Source organism: Quercus lobata, chromosome 11 (assembly GCF_001633185.2).
Source record: "Quercus lobata isolate SW786 chromosome 11, ValleyOak3.0 Primary Assembly, whole genome shotgun sequence".
Classification (NCBI taxonomy): domain Eukaryota; kingdom Viridiplantae; phylum Streptophyta; class Magnoliopsida; order Fagales; family Fagaceae; genus Quercus; species Quercus lobata.
The window spans coordinates 1,932,515-1,952,966 of NC_044914.1; the positions used below are offsets into that span (position 1 = coordinate 1,932,515).

Sequence of the window (20,452 nt, forward strand, 5' to 3'; positions counted from 1 at the left end):
GGCCATGCAATGCCTGGTCTGTCCAAACCTAGTTTTCCACAATCCAGGTAAGTGGTTGTTCCCCTCACCTGAGGCTATGGGTCGAGGACCATGCAATGCCTTGGTTCTGTCCAAAACCTAGTTTTCCACATCCAGGTAGTTGGTTTCCCCTGAGGCTTGGGTCCGAGGACCATGCAATGCCTTGGTTCTGTCCAAAACCTAGTTTTCATCTTGTGCGGGATCTTGGCTTTAGGGGAGTTAGCTCCTCAGCCAAGCCCCTAGAGTTTATCCATACGGTTAACGTTGCAAGGTACCTAGTTTACTCTTTACAGGGGACCTTGGCTTTAAGGGAGTTGGCTCCTCAACCAAGCCCCTAATCAAGAAACGTAGTTCCTAACAGAACTTTATACTAGAACTCTATAACCAACGGCTAGACATATCAAAGAAACTCTATCGACCCCCTTCCTATACCAACACACAAGCCCTTCCCACAGACGGCGCCAATTGTAAGGACGCGTTTCGTGGCGGACCGTAGCAGTTTCGGGTTCGCACGTGAAAAGGCCCCTAACAATATCATTTGTAGAGCGTGGGTTTGGAAGGCTAGGCCTTGGTTGATAGGCGGTGGGTTTTTCACGGTGTTCGTAACAATTTAAGTTTTCCTACACCCCTGGAGTCTTTCTCCTGGAGGTGGGCTGGGAGGCTCAGGTTTCTGGCCATTTTTCCCAACCCCCCTTTTTAGGTTACTTATTTTTCCTTTTATATTTGCCTGCGTTCATTGTCCTTCGTCCACGTATTGGATCAACCTTTCCTAGATTGATACTTGTCCCATCAGCCCATGTTCAAAGTCGTTGGGGGTGGTTGTAAAAGCCAAAGAATGCGGCTTTGTCAGGTTCAGAGCATTGAATGGCAGTAAGGGCAGCTTTCCCTGGATATTTTAGATCTTTTTTCCGAGTTTCAGTTTTATACCATTTTTACCCTTCTTTACGAGGGGGAACTTTGGGTCTGCCGAGGACTGAACTACCCTCGGCGGTACCCAAAGTCTATTTCGTTGAACTTGGGCCATAATCCTCCTCGGCTTGGCCCATAAATCATTTACACCCTACAAGGATAATTTCATATATTGAAAGGAAAAAAAAAATGAAAATACATAAAATTTTTACAATTTTCTTTTATGAGTTTTCATATTTTGAAATTATTATATTAATTTTATTATTAATGCTACAAACTATATCTCCTTCAAATTTTAGCTAAATTTTTTTAAGAGTTTTTTTCTTTCTGTTTGAAAATGACCTAATATATTATTAAGATGATCAAAGTTTAATTTTGTTGGATCAAAAAAATTTAGGATGGTCACAACTTTTTTTTTTAAGGATAGACAACACATAAATTTTTTAAAATTTATATATATAGTTATTATTACTTTACCAAGTCAGGGTGGTCTTGACCACCCTAACTTCAACGTGGAGCCATCCTTTTTTTTTTTTCTTTTGATGAGAACGTGGAGCCATCCTTGGTCTTTAGGAACCTTTCATAACTGATTCACGGTTGTATTTGGTTTTGAAAATTTAAAATCAATAAATTTGAAGAACAATTGTTAATGTAGGGTGTAAATGATTTATGGGCCAAGCCGAGGAGGATTATGGCCCAAGTTCAACGAAATAGACTTTGGGTACCGCCGAGGGTAGTTCAGTCCTCGGCAGACCCAAAGTTCCCCCTCGTAAAGAAGGGTAAAAATGGTATAAAACTGAAACTCGGAAAAAAGATCTAAAATATCCAGGGAAAGCTGCCCTTACTGCCATTCAATGCTCTGAACCTGACAAAGCCGCATTCTTTGGCTTTTACAACCACCCCCAACGACTTTGAATATGGGCTGATGGGACAAGTATCAATCTAGGAAAGGTTGATCCAATACGTGGACGAAGGACAATGAACGCAGGCAAATATAAAAGGAAAAATAAGTAACCTAAAAAGGGGGGTTGGGAAAAATGGCCAGAAACCTGAGCCTCCCAGCCCACCTCCAGGAGAAAGACTCCAGGGGTGTAGGAAAACTTAAACTGGTACGAACACCGTGAAAAACTCACCGCCTATCAACCAAGGCCTACCCTTCCAAACCCACGCTCTACAAATGATATTGTTAGGGGCCTTTTCAGGTGCGAACCCGACACTGTTACGGTCCGCCACGAAACGTGTCCTTACAATTGGCGCCGTCTGTGGGGAGGGCTTGTGTGTTGGTATAGGAAGGGGGTCGATAGAGTTTCTTCGATATGTCTAACCGTTGGTTATAGAGTTCTAGTATAAAGTTCTGTTAGGAACTACGTTTCTTGATTAGGGGCTTGGTTGAGGAGCCAACTCCCTTAAAGCCAAGGTCCCTTGTAAAGAGTAAACTAGGTACCTTGCAACGTTAACCGTATGGATAAACTCTAGGGGCTTGGCTGAGGAGCTAACTCCCCTAAAGCCAAGATCCCGCACAAGATGAAAACTAGGTTTTGGACAGAACGAAGGCATTGCATGGTCCTCGGACCCAAGCCTCAGGGGAAACCAACTACCTGGATGTGGAAAACTAGGTTTTGGACAGAACCAAGGCATTGCATGGTCCTCGGACCCAAGTCTCAGGGGAAACCAACTACCTGGATGTGGAAAACTAGGTTTTGGACAGAACCAAGGCATTGCATGGTCCTCGGACCCAAGCCTCAGGAGAAACCAACTACCTGGTGTAATTGAAAACTAGGTTTTGACAGAACAAGGCATTGCATGGTCCCGGGACCAAGCCTCAGGGGAAACCAACTACCTGGATGTAATGAAACTAGGTTTTGACAGAACCAAGGCATTGCATGGTCCTTGGACCCAAGCCTCAGGGAAACCAACTACCTGGAGGTAATGAAAACTAGGTTTTAGACAGAACCAAGCATTGATGTCCTCGGACCAAGCCTCGGGGGAAACCAACTACCTGGATGTAAGGAAAACTAGGTTTTGACAGAACCAAGGCATTGCATGGTCCTCGGACCCAAGCCTCAGGGGAAACCAACTACCTGGATGTAATGAAAACTAGGTTTTGGACAGAACCAAGGCATTGCATGGTCCTCGGACCCAAGCCTCAGGGGAAACCAACTACCTGGATGTGGAAAACTAGGTTTTGGAAGAACCAAGGCATTGCATGGTCCACCGGACCCAAGCCTCAGGGGAAACCAACTACCTGGATGTGGAAAAACTGGGTTTTTGGACAGAACCAGAGGCATTGCATGGTCCTCGGACCCAAGCCTCAGGGGAACCAACTTGCACCTGGACCAAGCCTCAGGGGAACCAACTACCTGGTGGAAAACTAGGTTTTTGACAGAATCAGAAAGCATTGCATAGTCCTCGGACTTAAGCCTATGGGGAAGCCAAACTACTTGGATGAGGAACCAACCATTTAAAGAAAAAAAAAAAAAAAAAAAAAAAAAAAAAAAAACTACGGCCCGTAAACCTCGAAATCCCTCCGAAGGGAATTCCGCGTTAGCAGACGGGTTAAATACCTTGATTGCGCGGATTCCTCGGTCTACCCTCGGATCCCCAGTATCAAAGGGGTTGATGCGATACGGCGCAACATATTACCCCAAAAGCACAACCAAGGTCCCTCGCTACTTAGCTACCCTTTCAGACGAATTATTTAGAGATTATCGTTCTCGAACATCGGTCTAGCATGCATCGCGTAATACTCAGCGCTTATCCCGGTTAGTTCCAGGAATTTAATTTATTGAAAGTTACCATTGTTATACTTGATAATATTTGTGGGTTTAAATTAGAAGGAACCTGTGTTAAAGCATTTTTTCTGCCTGGAATATCCTTAAGGGCAAGCTTGCATTTAATATTCATGCATAAAGTAGTGGTTACGGAGAAGGAAGATATGTATGGAGAAACAGACACATATTTTATTAAGACAAAAGAACAGTACAGTGTACAATGAAAAGCTGAAACAAGCTTACATTAAAGCTGACTACATAAGTAAAGGAAAATACAAGCGAGTGGAGATAAGGCCGTGGGGACAGCTCAGAGGAGAGGTTGGCTACTGCGCCAAGTTATTGTTTAAGGAAACTATTCCTCGACACTTCTGCATGCCCATAACTCAGGCAGCAAAAGAACCTGACCTCAGGCTAACACCGTCTACAGAAAAAGCGCAGGGAGCCGGAAGTTGGGAAGCCCCCGCAAGAATTTGCCGGTTGCAAGGTAGACAGTGCTGATGGTGGAAATTCCTTCTTCGGACATACCAAAAATCTGGCATGACCAGAACCTGCTTCGGATTTTGACTGAAAGGAGGGGAGACACCCTCCCCCCTCCGTAGAAGTGTAAATTTCTCTTTAAATTTATGCTTTCTTAGCCCGTGCATCACTCCTTCGAGTCTCGGGAGGACACGGCGCCTCCGCGGTGGAGAAAGTTCTTTTTCCCTAACCCTCGCCTCAAACATGATTTCCTAAAGGAGGAAGCTGAAGGATTTGTGCGTAGGAAAAATAACTTTCTCTCCTGTTTTATATCAAAAGATAAAATAGTAGCATTTAATTCACGCAGCGTCCCAAGGAACGCTACAGACAAAATGTCTCTGACTCGATTTCCAACGTCGTCTGCAACCCTGAAGTTAGAGGAGTCTCGAGAAGGCGCACCTCGAACACTGGGACGCCCAAAAAGTATCGCGTGGCCTGAGAATACGGAAATACCTCCTAATTTTGGGCCCAGTCAACTCACGGCCCAGGCCCGATTTAGCACAAGGGCCCAGGGACAGAACCAAGGCCTTGTATGGTCCTCGGACTCAAGCCTATGGGGAAACCAAGCACGAAAAATTATAAAAATTACAAGTTTTTGGACAGAACTAAGGCCTTGTATGGTCCTCGGACTCAAGCCTATAGGGAAACCAAGCACGAAAAATTATAAAAATTACAAGTTTTTGGACAGAACCAAGGTCTTGTATGGTCCTCGGACTCAAGCCTATGGGGAAACCAAGCACGAAGAATTATAAAAATTACAAGTTTTTGGACAGAATCAAGGCCTTGTATGGTCCTCGGACCCAAGCCAATGGAAAAACCAAACACTTGGATAAGAAAAGGTTTGAATCTCATAAGAAGAGTTACTTGATAAAAATGCCAGGTCACTTCATCCACGGCTTAAACACCATAAAGGGTTAAGGCCAATAAAGGTGTAAGGAAAGGGGTGGAACGCCCCAGCGCTTAGTCATATAAGAAGGCCGCTCATTTGGTGGGTGCCATATCTTCAAATGGCTATTCCTTACCTGACATCAAGCCTTCGTTTTTCACCTTGGCTAGCATGGGTTAAGTATTACTCTTCATTGATCGGCCTTATTAGGCCAAGAATTTCTATTAAAGTTATGGCGATATCTATTTATTATCGAGTATTTTGGTTTTAGTCGTCATTGATTTAGATATTATATCATTGTGCCGAGCAGTGCTTGCAAATTTATGAAAACATAAAGACATAATATGCGAAACAAGGTAGACAACAATCTTTATTGATATGAAAAATTGCTACAACATACAAAAAGGGGCTCAAACGAGCCTATACAAAATGTAAACTGCCTAAGCAACCATTACATCTGTAGTACAGAAAAGTAAACTGTCAAGCGTCTTTTAAACTCGTCTTCAAAGTTTCTCCAATCTCTGCCTCATTGCTGCTCATGCTAAGAGAGGGACTCACTTTAAAAAAGAAAATGAATGAAGAAGAAGGAAATAGTAAGGAAGAAATCAATGACGAAGACGAAGGGGATGAATAAAGAAAATGGAGGACATGAGTAAAGAAGGAGGAGAAGAAGAGAGAGGGATGAAGAGACAAAGAGAGGAGCAAAAGATAGAAAAGAAACAGCATCAGGGCGGAACTGGTGCTGGGAAGACAATAAGAAGAGGGAGGGGGAGGGCACCAAGGAGCAAAAGAGGGAGAAGCAGAAACGCTTAGCCCCTGCCTCAGCCCTGACTCCTAACACGCCGGTGCCATATTAGGTACGCTCGTGAGGAGCCGGGTGGTAACGGTCTTGGGTGTTCTCGACTCCGTCACGTCGAAAGTTTGACGTGACGAGTCCCTGCTTCGGATTTTGACTGAAAGAAAGATGAGGTTGATTTTGAGTCTTCGCCATCCTTGTCCCGATCGAGCCATGATAAGCTTTATCGGAACGTGGCGTTTTTGGGAGGGGTGGGGCTTTTGCATCCCTTGTTGTTATGGTAAAGTATTTTACGATTAAGCGTATAAACCAGCGAGTAAACCGAATCCTAAGGGAGGCTAAGTATTCCAGAGTCGCAGGGGGATGAAAAGGGATTTTTGGTAAAAACAATAACCTCCTCCTGTCCTACTTATACAGAGGGCGGAGCGGGAGGCATTTAATAGGTTCAGATCTCCAAAGGAATCAGCAAACCCAAACACGCCGGTTCCACTTCTCCACCCCATCAGAATAAACCGTCGAATTAAAGTAGTCTCGTAAATAGTGATTATTCAAAACTCGTTTTGGATACCCCAAGCGATAAGAACGCCTCAAGCGCGAAATTAAAAACTATCTCGTAGACCGGTGAATCTCTTGGGCATATGAGGAACCGCCAGCGTGTTTAATAGGCCGAATGGATTGGGCCACAGGAAGAAGTTTGGCGTCACCAAAACCCCCCTGTCCAGCCCAGAGGTTGGACAGCCGGGTTTTGAGGGGCTAATGTAGGGTGTAAATGATTTATGGGCCAAGCCGAGGAGGATTATGGCCCAAGTTCAACGAAATAGACTTTGGGTACCGCCGAGGGTAGTTCAGTCCTCGGCAGATCCAAAGTTCCCCCTCGTAAAGAAGGGTAAAAATGGTATAAAACTGAAACTCGGAAAAAAGATCTAAAATATCTAGGGAAAGCTGCCCTTACTACCATTCAATACTCTGAACCTGACAAAGCCGCATTCTTTGACTTTTACAACCACCCCCAACGACTTTGAATATGGGCTGATGGGACAAGTATCAATCTAGGAAAGGTTGATCCAATACGTGGACGAAGGACAATGAACGCAGGCAAATATAAAAGGAAAAATAAGTAACCTAAAAAGGGGGGTTGGGAAAAATGGCCAGAAACCTGAGCCTCCCAGCCCACCTCCAGGAGAAAGACTCCAGGGGTGTAGGAAAACTTAAACTGGTACGAACACCGTGAAAAACCCACCGCCTATCAACCAAGGCCTAGCCTTCCAAACCCACGCTCTACAAATGATATTGTTAGGGGCCTTTTCACGTGCGAACCCGACACTGTTACGGTCCGCCACGAAACGCGTCCTTACAGTTAATATAAATTATTTGATATAAATTTAATCATATAAATTATTTGACATAAATTTAATCACACATTATGATTAAGAGTTTGGAGATTTTTTTTTTTTTTTTTGATAAGGATTTTGTTATTTTTTAGTAAAAAAATCATTTGAGATATTATTAATTCGAAATGACATCTAACACATGGTCATTTTTGTTGGGTGCATCATAGCACCATAGGTCCAACCTACACTTGATAAAACATCTCATTAAAGAGGTAGTTGGACAAGCGATGAAAGTCAGCCTATTTTCTTCTTGGGCAGTGATTAGGCGTGTTTGACACACTGAGGAGAAAAAGAAGAAAAGAAATGGGTTGATGCAGTAGGCTATTCGGCATTTAGGGGAGAGCTGAAGCAAAAATAAATTGGCTAAAGCAAAGTCAAGGCAAGTGAGGTGTATTTATTGTAATTTGATGTCAAGAGCGGGGAGGGAAGAAAAGAAGGAAAAGATGAGGGAAGCTGTGAGTGAAAAAAAAAAAAAAAGATTTTATTTTTTATTTTTTTAAGTTGTATAGTACGAGTCTTTTGGCTGAATATTGCTAAATTTGAAGTTAATTTGTGTTATAGGTATTGTTTCAACTTATTTAGGGATCTGAGGAAAGAGAGTGAATTTCGGCAATACCATTGTCGAAATTCAACAAAAGGAGGAGAGAGAAATTTTTGATTTTCGGCAATTCCATCACCGAAATAGGAGGGAAAATTTTTTATTTTTTTTCCCTCCTATTTCGGCAATGCCATTGCCACATTTCACTTTTTTTTTCTTTTTTTTTTTTATTTTAGAAATGATATGTGCACACAATTTTTACATATTTTTACAACATTTTTACAACAAATCACAGGTAATTAGTTATTATTAGTTAAAATTTGAATTTAACACTGAGATTACTTTTTTAATCCAACAAATATAACCTGCCACTTAAAATTTGTTGTAAAAATATTGTAAAAATTGTGTGCACATATCATTTCTTAAATATATAAAAAAAAAAAAAGAAGGTGAAATGTGGCAATGGCATTGCCGAAATAGGAGGGAAAATAATAGGAGGGAAAAAAAATAAAAAATTTTCCCTCCTATTTCGGTGATGGTGTTGCCGAAAATCAAAAATTTCTCTCTCCTAGTTTTGTTGAATTTCGACAATGGTATTGCCGAAATTCACTCTCTTTCCTCAGATTCCTAAATAAGTTGAAACAGTACCTATAACACAAATTAACTTCAAATTTAGCAATATTCAGCCAAAAGACTCTGTATAGTATTGTAATTTTTATTTATTATAAAATTATTCAGAATTTATCTTATGGTTTTTTCATCAAGGAGAGAGGATCTTCATATAAATTTTTGTGTTTTTGTGTAGTTGTACTTCTGTTGTATTTGTTGAAATTTATTCACAGCTGTATAGAATTTTTCACAACAATTTTAAATCCATATATAATAAGTGTGCGTTTGACTCCAATTTAAAAAATAGCTTATTTTGGTATTTAGTTTATTTTTGCAACCATTCATGTGCCTTATTGCACTTTTTAGTACTATTTATGGGTCTCACTGTACTATTTCAGACAACTTTTACCTTCATTTACAGTACTTTCAACAAAATGTGTTCAATTTCAACAAAATAAACGGATTTCAAACAGTCTCATAATAAGTGTGCATTTGGCATGAATTATTTTTGCCAACTTATTTTTGCTACTATTTATGAGTTTCATTGTACTTTTTGGTACTATTTATAAATTCCATTGTACTATTTAGCTAACTTTTATATCTATTTATAGTATTTTCAACAAAAAGTTTACATTTTTAACAAAATAAGTTTATCCCAAACAGACACTATTAAATCTCAAATCTTTTCAAAACTTCAAAAAAAAAAAAAAAAATTATCATTTCATACTTTGTTCTGGTCATTAAACCCTTTTTTTTTTTTGAGAAACTTTTGGTCATTAAACCTAAAGATTGAAATCCAAATCCTTATGTCATGCGACGCAGTAAAAACTGTTAGTGAACAGTAGAAATGAAACCAGAGTTCAACTAGGGGAACCAACAGTCGAGAGAAGAGGAGGCGGAACTAGCTAGGAGTGTCAAGAAATTCAAAGATAGCAGTGGGGCTAAGCCGTTTTCACAACCTCGTAGTCAGGTGAGCTATCGGGATACTCTCATTGGAGACATTCCAGGTGCTTTTGCCCAAGCATTTAGCCTTGACAGAGCAGATGAACTTGATGATGACTCGGATTTTGAGATTGAAGACATCACAGAGGGTTTGGTGGAAGTCAAACTCTCCAAAGAGACAAAATCTCGCATCAGAGCTCCTTGGTCGAAGGCGTTGATAGTGAAAGTTTTTGGTAGATCAGTGGGTTACAACTATCTAACTTTCAAGCTCAACGACTTGTGGAAACCAGTGGCTAGAATGGATTGTGTAGACCTTAGTAAGGATTTCTTCTTGATTAAATTTAGTGATGAGGCAGATTATGATAAGGTGTTAAGGGGAGGTCCTTGGTTTGTTGGAGAGCATTTTCTTGCCATGAGACAATAGGAGCCCTATTTTAAGGCTTTAGAGGCGAGCTTTAATTCAGTGGTTGTGTGGGTAAGGCTACCAAAGCTTCCCATTGAGTTTTATGATAACTCTGTGCTCTTGGAAATTGGCAAAGCCATTGGACCAGTGTTAAGAGTTGATTCGTATACAGCATCTGGTGCGAAAGGCAGCTATGCCAGACTATGTTTACAGATTGATCTTACTAAGCCTCTGATAAACACCATCAAAGTTGGCCAATTGCGTCAAAAGGTAATGTTTGAAGGTGTGTCTTCCTTGTGTTACTGTTGTGGCAGAATGGGTCATAAACAAGAGTCTTGCAATTACCATATACACCCATCTGAAAGAGAGGTTGAAAAGGAACCTATAGTCACCTCGCCTGTTAGCCAAACCACGCAACAACAAAAACCCCAGTATGGGGAGTGGATGCTTGTTACGAAGAAAAGACAAGGAGTTAGGAATGGACGAGGCCATGCAACTAGATTGTCTAATCCACAAACTGAAGGGGAAGCTAGTGGGGCTAAAGGTGACCTCAGTAACTCAAAGACCTTTCTTTTCAAAGCTAGCACGTCCCAAAAGGTTGTGTCACGTGAGGGAAGCTTACATTACACGCCTAAGGGTCAGATGGAAGCATTGGGCAATGGAGCATGTGACCGGTGTGACCGATCAGTTCAATTGGAAGAACCGGTGAACAAGGGGTCAAAAACGTCCTACTTGCCTCGTGATAAAAAAGGTACTAGTGCCAAAGGGAAAAGAACTTTAAACCGTCCACTGCCAAATGCTCGTCTGTTGCAGTATGGGTGAGATTCCCAGAATTACCGATTGAATTTTTCGAACTGATGGCTTTCAAGGATATTGGACAAGCCATTACACACTGCCTCTGAGTCACGAGGTCACTTTGCTCGCATCTGTGTCCAGGTTAATCTTGATAAATCTCTGATCCGAACCATCATGATTGGTAAATTTGCCCAACTGGTCATCTACGAAGGTTTAAACACTCTCTGCTTTTCCTGTGGCAGAGTTGGTCACAAAAGGGAAGCCTGCCCTTTTTTGGTGCATGAAGGGGTGCATGTGGACTCACCGGAGATGAACACCTCTACACCATCCCCACCTTCCCCTACTCGCAATGCTACATCAGAGACCTACGGTACTTGGACCTTGGTTTCTAGAAGAAAGGACAAGTATCCTAAATCTCGTGCCCATCCCGAGCCCAAAAACCAGCCCCCTAACCTGTGAAAAGGTGATTCGAAATCTATTCCCTCATCTTGGTCACCATCACGTGGGCCTAGGGATGCCAAAAGAAAGAACCCGGTTATGCACTATGACACTACTCCTCACCCTAAGCCTTCACATCCTTCCTGTGAGATGGGACATGACTCTGCTGTGTTAGGCCACACATCCCTTGAACAACCCCCACCACCCATTACTTTCTCATTTGGTGAACCCCACTCCCCAAAAAACTCACCGAACCTCAATTTTACTTCTTCACCTAAACACGCGCCCAACCCCAAACTTATTCAGAACAAACATGGCCAACGCAACCAACTCAAAGGGAAAGGAGAAGCCATTGGTGAGTCCAGAAACACAGGAATGGGAAATATTTTACAAAGCGAAGATCATAGTCATCTCAAGCACCACGATCGTTGAGATCAAAGCAACCCCAACCCACATCATGGGCTGGTTCGAGGAAGAACTGATGAAGGCTTGGAGCCACATATTTCCGCTCACGCCGGAGAACCGGAGGAATGTCTATCTCCCTCTCTCGGATCCAGCCTAGTTTAACTGGCACAACCCTTGGTGGAACTTCCTAACATACAAGCCGTCAAGAAAGGAGAGTCAGATCCTTGGTTGGAGAGGGCTTCCCTCAAGATCAAGGGAGCTAATCTTGGGAGACTTAAGCCAACCAGACACTCTATTGGAGAGAAGAATGTTTGTGGACAGACCCATAACAGTCAACATCATGGGCTACATGGAAGGAAGGAAGATTATTCAAGTCTTTGCTCCGATCCAAACTTTCAATTTGGTAGTCAGTCAATGGGAATGCATGATTGGAGTGATGGAACACGTTTTGGTCCTCAGGCAGGGAGAGGGGTTCAAGAAGACTCTTCTGAAGGAAATGGGATGGACCATGATGGACCAAATGAGGACTCTTCCTCCAATTGATGAGTGCCCCGACCCGAATCTCCATTTATCTATGAATATTATATTATGGAATTACAAGGGTGCATTAAACCCCAACTTCCATCAGTCAGTGGATAATATCATTAGTTGCCACTCACCTTCAATAATGTTCATCACTGAAACTCGAGTTGGTGGAAATAAGGCGAAAGAAATTACCGATAGACTTTCTTTTGATGGAGCGGCCCATGCTGATACTATGGGCTATGCTGGAGGTATTTGGGCACTTTGGCACACCGAAATCATGGATGTCACCATTCTTGCATTTACAGAACAGGAGATACATGCATTCATTAAGGTACATTCTTCAAACCTGTCTTGGCTCATTACTGCTATTTATGCAAACCTTAGATATAGGGAAAGACGTATCTTGTGGGATAACCTAAATCAAGTTGCTAACTTTCATAATCTGTTGTGGCTAGTGCTAGGAGACTTTAATGAAATCCTCTCGAGTGAGGATAAGCTTGGGGGGAGACCTATTAATATGTATAGAGCTATGGTATTTCAACAATGCCTAAATTCTTGTAATCTTCTGGACTTAGGTTTCCAGGGACCTAGGTTCACCTGGGTTAATAAGAGAGACTTCCTAGCCTTCATTCAAGAACGAATTGATCGATGCTTTGCTAACTCTAGTTGGAGAACTATGTTCCCTGAGGCCTTTATTTATCATCTGACTAGGCTGCACTCTGACTACTGCCCTGTACTTCTTAGCCTCAACCCAAGCATTGTGAACCATACTAATAGACCTTTTAGATTCCAACCTATGTGGCTATCTCACCCCCTCTTCAAAAAACTTGTCTAGGATAATTGGAATGATTCCCTGTCTCTTCAAGCCAATAACTTAGCCTTCACTAATGCAGCCAGGGTGTGGAACAAAGAAGTTTTTGGCAATGTTTTTCATAAAAAGAGCAGACTGGAAGCTTGTATCAACAGCACACAGCATGCTCTAGCTAACAACCCCAACCAATTCCTTATAAATTTGGAAAGGACTTTGTTAAAGGAATACAACCTTATCCTTCAACAAGAACATGATCTTTGGGCCACCAAATCGAGATACAATTGGGCTATTCTTGGCAATAGAAATACTTCATTTTTTCATACCTCTACCATTGTTAGAAGGAAAAGAAATAGGATAGACAAAATCATTGATAGCTCGAGTAATTGGGTGCATGAGGCGAATGAGGTAGCAGATGTTGTTAGAAAAGGTTTTATGAAGCTATTCTGTACTGAGAAAAATAGTGCGAAGCTATTGGGTGTTACCCAATTGGTCCAATGTCCTGTCTGAGGAAGCCTTGTTTTCCCTCAACCAACCCATCTCTCCTTAGGAAATTAGGGATGCCTTGTGGTCCATTAAGCCTTTCAAAGCTCCTAGACCGGATGGTCTCCACGTAGGTTTTTATCAAAACTCTTGGTCCATTGTTCGGGATTCTGTTGAAAAGGTGGTGTTTGAGGCTTTTTAGACTAGCTCCATCCCTGATTATCTTAACCAAACCTTGCTGGTCCTGATACCTAAATGCCAGGGTCCTGAATCGATTAATCACTTCCGTCCTATAAGCCTTTGCAACATATCTTACAAAATTATATCCAAACTCATTGTCCAAAGACTTAGACCCTTTCTGGACCAAATTATCTCTCCCCTTCAATCTGCCTTTGTTCTTGGGAGACGGCGAATGGACAACATGACCATTATTCAAGAGCTAATCCACACCCTCAGTTTAAAGAAAGGAAAATCTGGTTTCATGGCAATTAAGATTGACTTAAAAAAAGCCTACGATAGGCTAGATTGGAACTTCATAAGAGATATGCTAAACCTGTTTAAATTTCCCCCTCACTTGATAAAGCTTATCTTAAGTTGTGTTTCGACAACATCCATCTCCGTTCTATTCAATGGAGGTAAGCTTGATCCGTTTCTGCCTTCAAGGGGTATTAGACAGGGGGACCCCCTTTCCCCATATATTTTCATCATTTGTATGGAAATACTAAGTTTCTTCATTCATGAAAAATGTTCTACCAATCTATGGGACCCCTTAAAGGTAGCTTGTGGTGGACCTGCCTTCTCTCATTTGTGTTATGCTGATGATTTAGTTCTCTTTACCAAAGCTGACCTCAAAAATAGCCAAAGCATCAAAGATGTGTTAGAGTCGTTCTGCGGGCTATCTAGTCTCAAAGTTAATTTGTTAAAATCCAAAATATTCTTCACTCCCAACGTTTCCCAGATTTCCCGGGATTCTATTTGTGAAACCATTGGTTTTGAAGCTACCTCAAACCTAGGGAAGTATTTGGGGTTTCCCCTAAAACAGCCGGGTTCCACTGGGCATGACTTTGACTTCATCATTGATAGGGTGAAAAGTAAGTTGGCTGGATGGAAGTCCAACCTACTCAATGGCTGGGAGATGTGTCCTCACTAACTCTGTTACCTCGGCCATTCATGCCTATATTATGCAAGGCACAATCCTTCCTGCCAGAATTCACAATGCTCTTGATAAAATTAACAGAAACTTTATTTGGGGATCTATAGAGGTTAAAAGGAAAATTCACCTGGTTGGTTGGGATAAGGTGACTAGCCATAAAGATGAGGGAGGCTTAGGAATTAAAGCTGCAAAACAGAAAAATCTGTCTCTTACAACCAAGTTATGTTGGAGATTTAAAAATTGTAAAGGGGAGTTGTGGGCTGAAACTCTCAAAAGGAAATACTTGAATAGAAATCACCCTCGCGAACATGGGTTTTCTAGAACTTGGTCGGCCATCACCAAAAGTGAGGAATTATGCACCAAAGGATCTCATTGGATTATTGGCAATAACAACAACTTATCCTTTTGGTATGATAAATGGACCACCTTTGGCCCTCTCAAGCAATTGATACAGGGTCCCCTCACCCTTGCTAAAGAAAATCTTATGATAAAGAACACCATGGTTGATGGTCAATGGGACAGCTCCCAAATATCCTTTGTAATTCCTGATAGTTGGTTGTTGACATTGAAAGCCATTCCCCTTAGAAAAGCCTCAGTTGGCAAGGATATTCTCTGCTGGGATGGGAAAGCCAAAGGCCTTTTTTATTCTAAACATGCCTATAATTTGGCTTTTGGAGAGGTAGGTCCTACTTTCTCCTTTGATGGTAGATGGATTTGGAAACTCAAATGCTACCCAAGGATGCACTTATTCATTTGGAAATGTATTCACAATAGTCTCCCAGTTAAAAAAACACTCCATCACAGAGGGCTCACTGAAAACCCTTCATGCATTCACTGTTCTCGGGTGGAAGACATTCCTCATGTCCTTAGGGATTGTCATGTGGCCAAAAGTTTATAAATTGAGGCAGGGATTCCTGCTAATGACCCTGAATTTTTCTCTTCTCCCTGTAATAGATGGCTTAAATCTAATGCCCTCAATAGTAGCACCATTCCTAATAAAACCTTTACCTGGGACATCTTTTTCCTTTTTGGTATTTGGAACCTATGGCTTCAAAGAAACAGATGCAACTTTCAACATTCTAATATCAAACCTTCTCTGATGAGTGATGTTGAAATTCTTGCATCTGAGTTCTCTTGTCTTGTCATTCCCCAAATGTCTGTCCTAGAAAAACACTTAATCCAGGTTAGATGGAAACTCCCAAGCCCAGGATGGTTTAAATTAAATACGGATGGTTTAGCTTTGGGCTGCCCAGGTCCGGCGGGTGGGGGTGGACTCATTCGTGATGATCATGGCAGATGGGTGAAGGGATTCCTTAGAAGAATCGGTAAGGTCAGTAGCCTTGAAGTCGAGCTATGGGCCATCCGGGATGGCCTCATTCTCTGTAACCAGCTACTAATCCAAGAGTTACTTATAGAACTTGATGCTAAAGCTGTTATTAGCCTTTTAACCTGCAATACAGAGTCCTTTGCTCAATATGCTCCTCTTATTGATGACTGCAGGAACCTGTTACACCGGCACCCTTTGTGGAAGATCCAGCACTGTTATAGGGAATCTAATGCTTGTGCTAAGGCTTTGGCCAAGAAGGCAGTCTTTAGTCAACTAGGTTTTTGTATATTAGACACTCCGCCTGTGGAGATGTCCCAACTGCTGATGGAAGACCTTTCTGGTCTATTTTGTAACCGGGTTTGTAACTTCACAACCCCTGTGGCTGTTGTTTAGCTTTTAATATATTCCATGTTTACCAAAAAAAAAAAAAAAAAAAAAAGGATCTTGATAAATTACATTTCTTTTAAATGTAAGTAATGGATCTTGCCAATTTTTTTATTTTTTTTTATACTTAAAAAAAAATTTATATAAATAATTAGTTTAAACTAATCTGTTATGTAACTACACTGACTTGAAAAAAAAAAGTATATATATACTTACAAAAAAAAAATATTATACACTAAATTTACCTATTTTGACTACCCTAATAAAAATGTTAAACACCCTGACCTGAGAATCACAAGAATTTAAGTACAATAAAAATAAGAGTAATGCTATATCCATAATATTTTCACAATAATTATTATGTAGTAAGCTGTTACTAATTTTAATTTGGGCTCAACATTGACATGTTTTACCTACCAATAACAGTTTGTTGCATAAGATTTGTTATAAAAATATTGTGGTCACTTTATTGTTCTCATTTCAGCATTTTCAATTTTCAATTTCCACTTTATTTCTTATTAGTCTATTTTTTTTTTCATTCACTTTGTTAGTACAAAAAAATTGTATTATTTTATGTATTTGTGTGATTTTTTTGTAACGTTAATATATTCAAGTTATCTCTTTATTAAATTTTGTATACTTTAAATTTCTTAGCAATTACTCTAAAAAAAATCCCTAGCGCTACCACTATTGGTTCCCCACCATTATATGCATGGTGTACTATTGACATTTATAACACATTGTCACAATGAGGATATAAATTGAGCACCATATGTCAAACTACATTTACAGCTTCGATTAGCAAAATGTAAAGTTATATCTAATATGATTTTCAAATCAATTCCTCTACTAAATAAAAGCTGAAGAATCATTAGGAAGGGGAATAGGAATGAAGGCTTTGAAAAAGAGCCTTAAAAGCTGAGAAATTCCTATGCGTCTCCAGTTTTCCTAAGAAAAAAGCAGTTTGAATAGGCCACCAAAAAAAAAAAAAAAAAAAAAAAAAAATCACTAAAAAGTAAGAAATCCCTCTTCCTCAAGTTTCCGTGGTGCAATCTTCCCAAGCAACAGTCCCACGCGGTTTCAGCTTTCCTTCCAACAAGTTAAAGTTGATTTGCTCCTTCACATTTCACTCTCACGTGTACGAAGATTCTAATTGGAAACTTGGAAGGTGAGATAAATTAGTTGGGTTTAAGATTGAAAAGTTTGGACATAATTATTAATTAATTTTTTTATTTTCAATAATATTAATAAGAGTAATATTACCGTCACAAATTATTTTATAATATTTTTATAAAATATTGATGTGGCCAACCTCTTATGAGTTTTCATTTAGACCCATCATTAATATCATTTTTTTATTTATTAATAATCAATCATCACATTAACATTTTGTAAATTTTTTTTTGTAAAATAATTTGTATCTCTAATATTAATCATATTAACAAATATATAGAAGATAGAGTATCAATTATCAATGATCCTAGTCTTTTTTTTATATAAAGTATCAATTATTTTTTAACAAAGTTTCTCTCAAAATTAGTTTGAAAATAAACTCTTCAAATTTTTTATATGTTTTATATTAAGTGTAAATTTTAAAATTCTAGCACCTGGATTACATGTGCTTATTATATACTTCGTATTTGCAAAATTTTAATAAAATAAAAAATTAATTGTTATGTCATTAAAAAAATTATAATTTTAAGTTTTTGTGATCTAAAATTTTGTATAAAAATAAATAAATTTATTGATCGAATAATAAATAACATCTTATTTAAATAAAACTTAATATGCATATTAAAAACATAAAATTCAACCATTAAATTTTCAAAATCCACAATATATATATATATATATATATCTATCTGAAAGTAAAATAACATAAATCCCTAAAAAGTTAGAAATCCCTCTTCTTGGAAGTTCCCTGGTGCAATCTTTCCAACTACCGGTCCCACACGGTTTCAGCTTTCCTTCCAACAAGTTAAAGTTGATTTTTCCATCACATTTCACTTTCACGTGTAGGAAGATTCTTATAGGAAACTTGAAAGGTGAATTTTTTTTTTTTTTTTTCCTGAGAAAAGAAAGGTGAGATAAATTAGTTGTGTTAAGATCGAATAGTTTTGACATAATTATTAATGGATTTTAAATTTCTAATAACATTAATAAGAGTAATACTATTATTATACAATATTTTTATAAAATGTTGATGTGACCAATCTTTTATTGGTTTTGTCTAAGCCTATTATCAATATCACTTTTTTATTTACCAATAATCAATCACCACATTAGTAATTTGTAAATTTTTTTGTAAAAGAGTTTGTATATCTAGTATTATTCATGTTAACAAATATATAGAAGATAGAGTATCAATTGTCAATGATTCTAGTCTCTTTTTTATTTATTTTATTTTTTTATAGAGTATCAATTATTTTTTAACAAAGTTTATTTCAAAACTAGTTTGGAAAGAAACCCTTCAAATTTTTTATATGTCTTTATATTAAGTGTGAATTTTAAAAATCTAGTATCTAGATTACATGTGCTTATTATATCCTCCAAGCTTACAAAATTTTAATAAAATAAAAAAATGAATTGTTATGTCATTAAAAAAAGTTAAAATTTCAAGTTTTTGTGATTTAAAATTGTGTATAAAAAAATAAGTTTATTGATCGAATAATAAATAACATCTGATTTAAATGAAATTTAATATGCATATTAAAAATATAAAGAACATGAAATTCAATAATTAATTTTTTAAAATTCACAATATATATATATATATATATGTATATCTGAAAGTGAAATAACATAAATTCCTAGAAAGTAAGAAATCCCTCTTCCTCAAAGTTTCCGCTATGCAATCTCTTTAACCAACGGTCCTACACAGTTTTAGCTTTCCTTCCAACAATTTAAAGTTGATTTGTTTCGTCACATTTCACTTTAATGCATAGTTATTAAATTCATACCGGAAGTTGACTTGGTTTTTGAGCTGGGTTACTAGTTCAACCAGTGAGTCATTAGTCAAATCACATGGTCAAATATAAAAATTTTAAAAATTAAATATATATAAAATTAAGTTTATGAAAGCATAACTTGAATTGTAATTTTTTTTTTTAGAGGCATATGCCTAAATTAAACTCGCCATTATAATTCAAAATCAATATTTCATAGGCAATAGCATTAGAAGAAACAAACAAATTAATTTATAATTGTCAGTAAAGTTAAGGCCAGCTAAAACCTAAAGCAACAGACAAATTCAAAGCAACAAAATGGTTAAAACCCAAAGAAAAAACAATGCCATACACTCACACTGTACACAACAACAACAAAATTATCAAAAGATGCTTTAAACTAAAAAGCAAACAAGAAATAAAGTATAAAAAAAAAAATTAAAAAAAAAAACCTAAACAAAAGAAGATAGTTGGTGGCATAGAGTTATATGGTCATACTTACATGCTAATTGTTGGCCAAGTACATCTATTTAGACTTCAAAGCATAAAAAATTTATGCATAATAGCAACCCGTAGCAATAAGTTTTGAGAATTGTGAAAACTGAAAAGTAGTGGTACACATATAAACAACAAAGTACAAAGTGTGAATCTGCCCCTAATCAGGTATTGTTTGCTTTGGGATGGGAAATGATCGACCTACGTTCCACCTGCACGAATTTGCTCAATCCCACATCGGGGAGAGACGCCTCCCACCCTTGCCTTATAAGCCTTCGGCCTAAGGAAGGGTGTACTGTAGGCCCTTCCTTAGGCCGAAGGCTTATAAGATAATGGTGGGAGGCGTCTCTCCTCGATGTGGGATTGAGCAAATTCGTATGGGTGGGACGTAGATCGATCCTTACCCATCCCAAAGCGAACAATACCTAATTGGGGACTGAGACGAGATCACACATACTATGGTACACCCTTCCTTAGGCCAAAGGCTTATAAGGTAAGGGTGAGAGGCATTTCTCCCTAGTGTGGGATTGAGCAAATTTGTGCAGGTGGGACGTAGGTCGATCTTTGCCCATCCCAAAGCGAACAATACCTGATTGGGGACCGAGACAAAAGTCCTGCCACAGTGGATCTATTAATGTAATTTTACACAATTCACAAACTTAGCCAGGTTAATAAAAACCCAACCGGGTCACATAGGTTGTTTAAAACCCACTAGGTTGCACCAATTTTAACCAGGTCACATACTTTTCCGATCTAATTAATCACCCGGCTCGGTCAATGCATTGGGTCACTGGTTCGATTGGCCAGACTAGGTTTAATAACACTGCTCTCACATGTATGAAGATTCTTATTGGAAACTTGAAAGGTGAGATAAATTAGTTGTGTTAAGATAAAAATTTTTTGACATAATTATTA

General features: G+C 38.9%; 2 protein-coding genes across 2 annotated transcripts in view; one reads left to right on the forward strand and one right to left on the reverse strand.

Annotated features, from left to right (window-relative positions):
• Positions 1-20,452, reverse strand: part of LOC115968461 (TMV resistance protein N-like) — a 63,724-nt gene that overhangs the window by 33,581 nt on the left and 9,691 nt on the right. The gene's annotated exons all lie outside the window — the stretch shown is intronic.
• LOC115967261 lies at positions 11,247-16,056 on the forward strand. The gene is made up of 2 exons (XM_031086339.1): positions 11,247-12,273; positions 15,887-16,056. Exons 1-2 carry the CDS (start codon positions 11,725-11,727, stop codon positions 15,932-15,934), a joined length of 597 nt encoding a protein of 198 aa, XP_030942199.1. The 5' UTR covers positions 11,247-11,724; the 3' UTR covers positions 15,935-16,056.